Source organism: Lucilia sericata, unplaced genomic scaffold (genome assembly GCF_015586225.1).
Source record: "Lucilia sericata isolate MDLA Ls3-8-SP2 unplaced genomic scaffold, ASM1558622v1 Contig001063F_arrow, whole genome shotgun sequence".
NCBI classification, from domain to species: Eukaryota; Metazoa; Arthropoda; class Insecta; order Diptera; family Calliphoridae; genus Lucilia; species Lucilia sericata.
Genome location: NW_023995040.1, coordinates 83,206 through 86,365, shown reverse-complemented (window position 1 = coordinate 86,365; position 3,160 = coordinate 83,206). Strand labels below are relative to the sequence as shown.

Genomic DNA, 3,160 nt, shown 5'->3' with positions numbered 1-3,160 from the left:
GCAAAAGAAGCAGCTTTAGCATAGTCTAAAACTACTAAAATTTTATGTATTTGTAATAATTTTTCATGGATATTATAAATATATAAAATAATTGCTCTCAGCCCCTGCTAGCTGTAGAAGCCGACCATTAACTTAAACAAACAAACTTAGCTAATAAAGCTTTTATTATAATTTATACATTGTTATCAGCTGTTTAGTATTCAACTGCATAACACAATTATTTTATAATTACAATTAAATTCTAAATATTTTATATTCTCTCTCTTTAAACGTTCATTCACCATTCAGTTATCAGTCGATATTGGAAACATCATGTTCTTCTGCGTAATTTCAGTATCATTGTCCATAATAATTCTAATTGTTTATTTATATTTATCGTGGAATTTTAATTATTGGAAACGACAAAATGTTGCCGGTCCTCGGCCTCAACTGCTAAAAGGAACATTTCCCAAAACCTTTGCGGGGAAATGTAATTTACTTAATGAACTACATGAAATTTATATGTAAGTTTCTGAGGAATTCTTAAAAAAACAAAAAAAAAAATTAAACTTCTTCTCAAAATTTAGGCATTATAAATCAAGTGAAAGTTATGTGGGTGTTTTTATGGCTCGCAGTCCAAAATTATTTATATTAGATCCCAAATTGATTAAACAAATACTTACGCAGCAATTTACTAAATTTCGTGATAATGAATCGTCACAATGGGTAAAGTTTGTATTAAAAGTCAGTTTTTGTAAAACACATGAAATATTTTTGTAAATTCCCAGCTAAAAAAGATTATTTTGGATCATATATTTTCATATATGTTCATATCCGAAAATCTCCATATATTTTCATATATTTCCATACTTATCCATATATGGAAAATTTTTTCATATATGATTCCATATATGTATGTGTCCATATATGATTTTTTCGGATATGAACATATAAGAATTATATGGTCCATATATGATCCATATATAATCATATATGATCGTTTTTAGCTGGGAAATTAAATTTAGAACAGAAGATTTCTGGGACTTGATTGTATCGAATCCTATCGAATAAATTCCATTATATATTTGACCATCTGAGAAAATTTTGCGTTTTACAAAAACATTTAACAAATATTTTTAAATAAGAAATAAGTTCAGAATGTAATAATTTTACAGTCTTCTGAGAAAGTAGAACAATTACGATTTGGAAGTCCGTTTGTTTCAGTGGGTGAGGTCTGGAGAGAAAAAAGATCAGAATTGGTGCAAGGGCTAACAGTAAATAGGGTTCGTAAGCAACATTGTTTAAATGTTATAGTTATAATCTATAAAAATACTTCAATTATTTCCATAGATTCGCAGCCATTATGAAATTATGAAGGAAAGTGCTTCCGAAATGATTGCATTCATTAAAGCCCAAGATCCCGGAATCGAATGGGATGCAAAAGAAGTAAGTAATTTAAATATCCTTAACATTCCCACAAATACAAATCAATTTTTCCTCCTTCTCCAGTTAGCAAATCGTTACACTTGTCACATAATGGCCAAATTCATATGGGGCATTGATGAGAATACTTTCGAAGCCTTAGATAAAATTTCTACCATACATGAAATAACGGACCAAATGTTAAAACAAGCTTTAAAATGTGTACAATACTACGGTAAAACTGCCGCCTGGCCTTGGTTAAGAAAAATACAACCTGAACGTTTTTTCCCAGCCGTATGTGATGGTTTTTTCAAACAATTGGCCAAGGATGTCATGGAACAGAAAATTGCCACAAATAATAAACAAAATGATGTGATCAATCACTTGTTGCAGCTGAAGGAGAAAAAATCTTTAAATGATGTACAAATCGCTGGACATACGACAACTGTACTGATTGATGGCTATGAAACGGGGGCCATAGTAATAGCCCACTGTTTGCTATTGGTAAGTGGGGGGTTGATAAAAGGAGTGGGAAAAATGACAACTAATGAATTTAGTGTAAATTTGTTTTCCATTAAACACATGTTTTTGTTAAAACATTTAAATGAACTTTAGTCACTTTCCAGTTAGCTCGTCATCAAAGAGTACAGGAAAAACTACGGCAGAAATTGCTGGAGGCTGGTGAGGCTATAACTTATGACCAATTAATGGAGTTACCTTATTTGGATCAATGTATTCAAGAAACTTTAAGATTATTTCCTCCTCTGGCTACTTTATTTAAAATTTGTACTGAATCTTTCGAGCTACAAAATGAACTAGCTGGTTCCAAGGTTTTACTAAGGCCCCAAGATATTATTTATATATCAGCTTATTCTCTACACTATGACCCAGATTATTATGAAAATCCTGAAGAATTTTGGCCCGAAAGATTTAATGAGGAATTGGGTGGTGTTAAGAAGTATAAAGATATGGGAGTATTTTTACCTTTCGGGGATGGACCCAGAATATGTCCAGGTTTGTAGTGTTACAACAGATGAAAAATGTTTTGTTAATTTAGTTTGTTTTAGGCATGAAATTGGGTTTATCGGAAGTAAAGGTGGCTGTAGCCGAATTATTGAAAAATTTTGAATTGTCTTTGTGTGCTGGCACACGTTTGGATAATAAAATTGCAGCGGATTCCTTTCTGTTGACATTGGATGGAGGTATTAGGGTGTATTTTAAAAGTTTAAAGGGTTAAATAAATATTATTCATGATTTCTGGAATAACTGAAGTCGTGACTGTAAAATTTTATAAACGATTCATTAGATGAGTCTGTAGATGAAACTACAGATGAGTCTGTAATCCAATATCTTGACAGGACTATAGACAAGTCCATAGACGGGACTATAGACTAATCTATAGACGAGACTATAGACAAGCCTATCGACGGGACTATAAACAAGCCTATCGACCGGACTATAGACAAGCCTATCTACGGGACTATAGACAAGTCTGTAGACGCGACTATAGACAAGTCTATAGACATGACTATAGACAAGTCTATAGACATGATTATAGACGGGACTATAGACATGTCTATAGACGGGACTATAGACAAGTCTATAAACGGGACTATAGACAAGTCTGTAGACGGGACTATAGACAAGTCTATAGACGGGACTATAGACAAGTCTATAGACGGGACTATAGACAAGTCTATAGACGGGACTATAGACAAGTCTATAGACGGGACTATAGACAAGTCTATAGACGGGACTA

At 32.6% G+C, this 3,160-nt stretch overlaps 1 protein-coding gene across 2 annotated transcripts; it reads left to right on the top strand.

Moving 5' to 3' along the window:
• Window positions 1-284: 284 nt before the first annotated feature.
• Window positions 285-2,687, top strand: LOC119609819 (probable cytochrome P450 28d1). 2 transcript variants are annotated; one of them, XM_037964773.1, is made up of 7 exons: window positions 285-503; window positions 567-705; window positions 1,155-1,262; window positions 1,330-1,425; window positions 1,489-1,905; window positions 2,028-2,415; window positions 2,469-2,687. In XM_037964773.1, the coding sequence occupies exons 1-7, from the start codon at window positions 313-315 to the stop codon at window positions 2,636-2,638; spliced, it is 1,509 nt and encodes a 502-aa protein (XP_037820701.1). In that variant the 5' UTR covers window positions 285-312; the 3' UTR covers window positions 2,639-2,687. The 2 variants fall into 2 exon arrangements, with proteins under 2 accessions (XP_037820701.1, XP_037820702.1); XM_037964774.1 differs by having other exon boundaries at window positions 2,459-2,672.
• The last annotated feature ends 473 nt before the right edge of the window (window positions 2,688-3,160 follow it).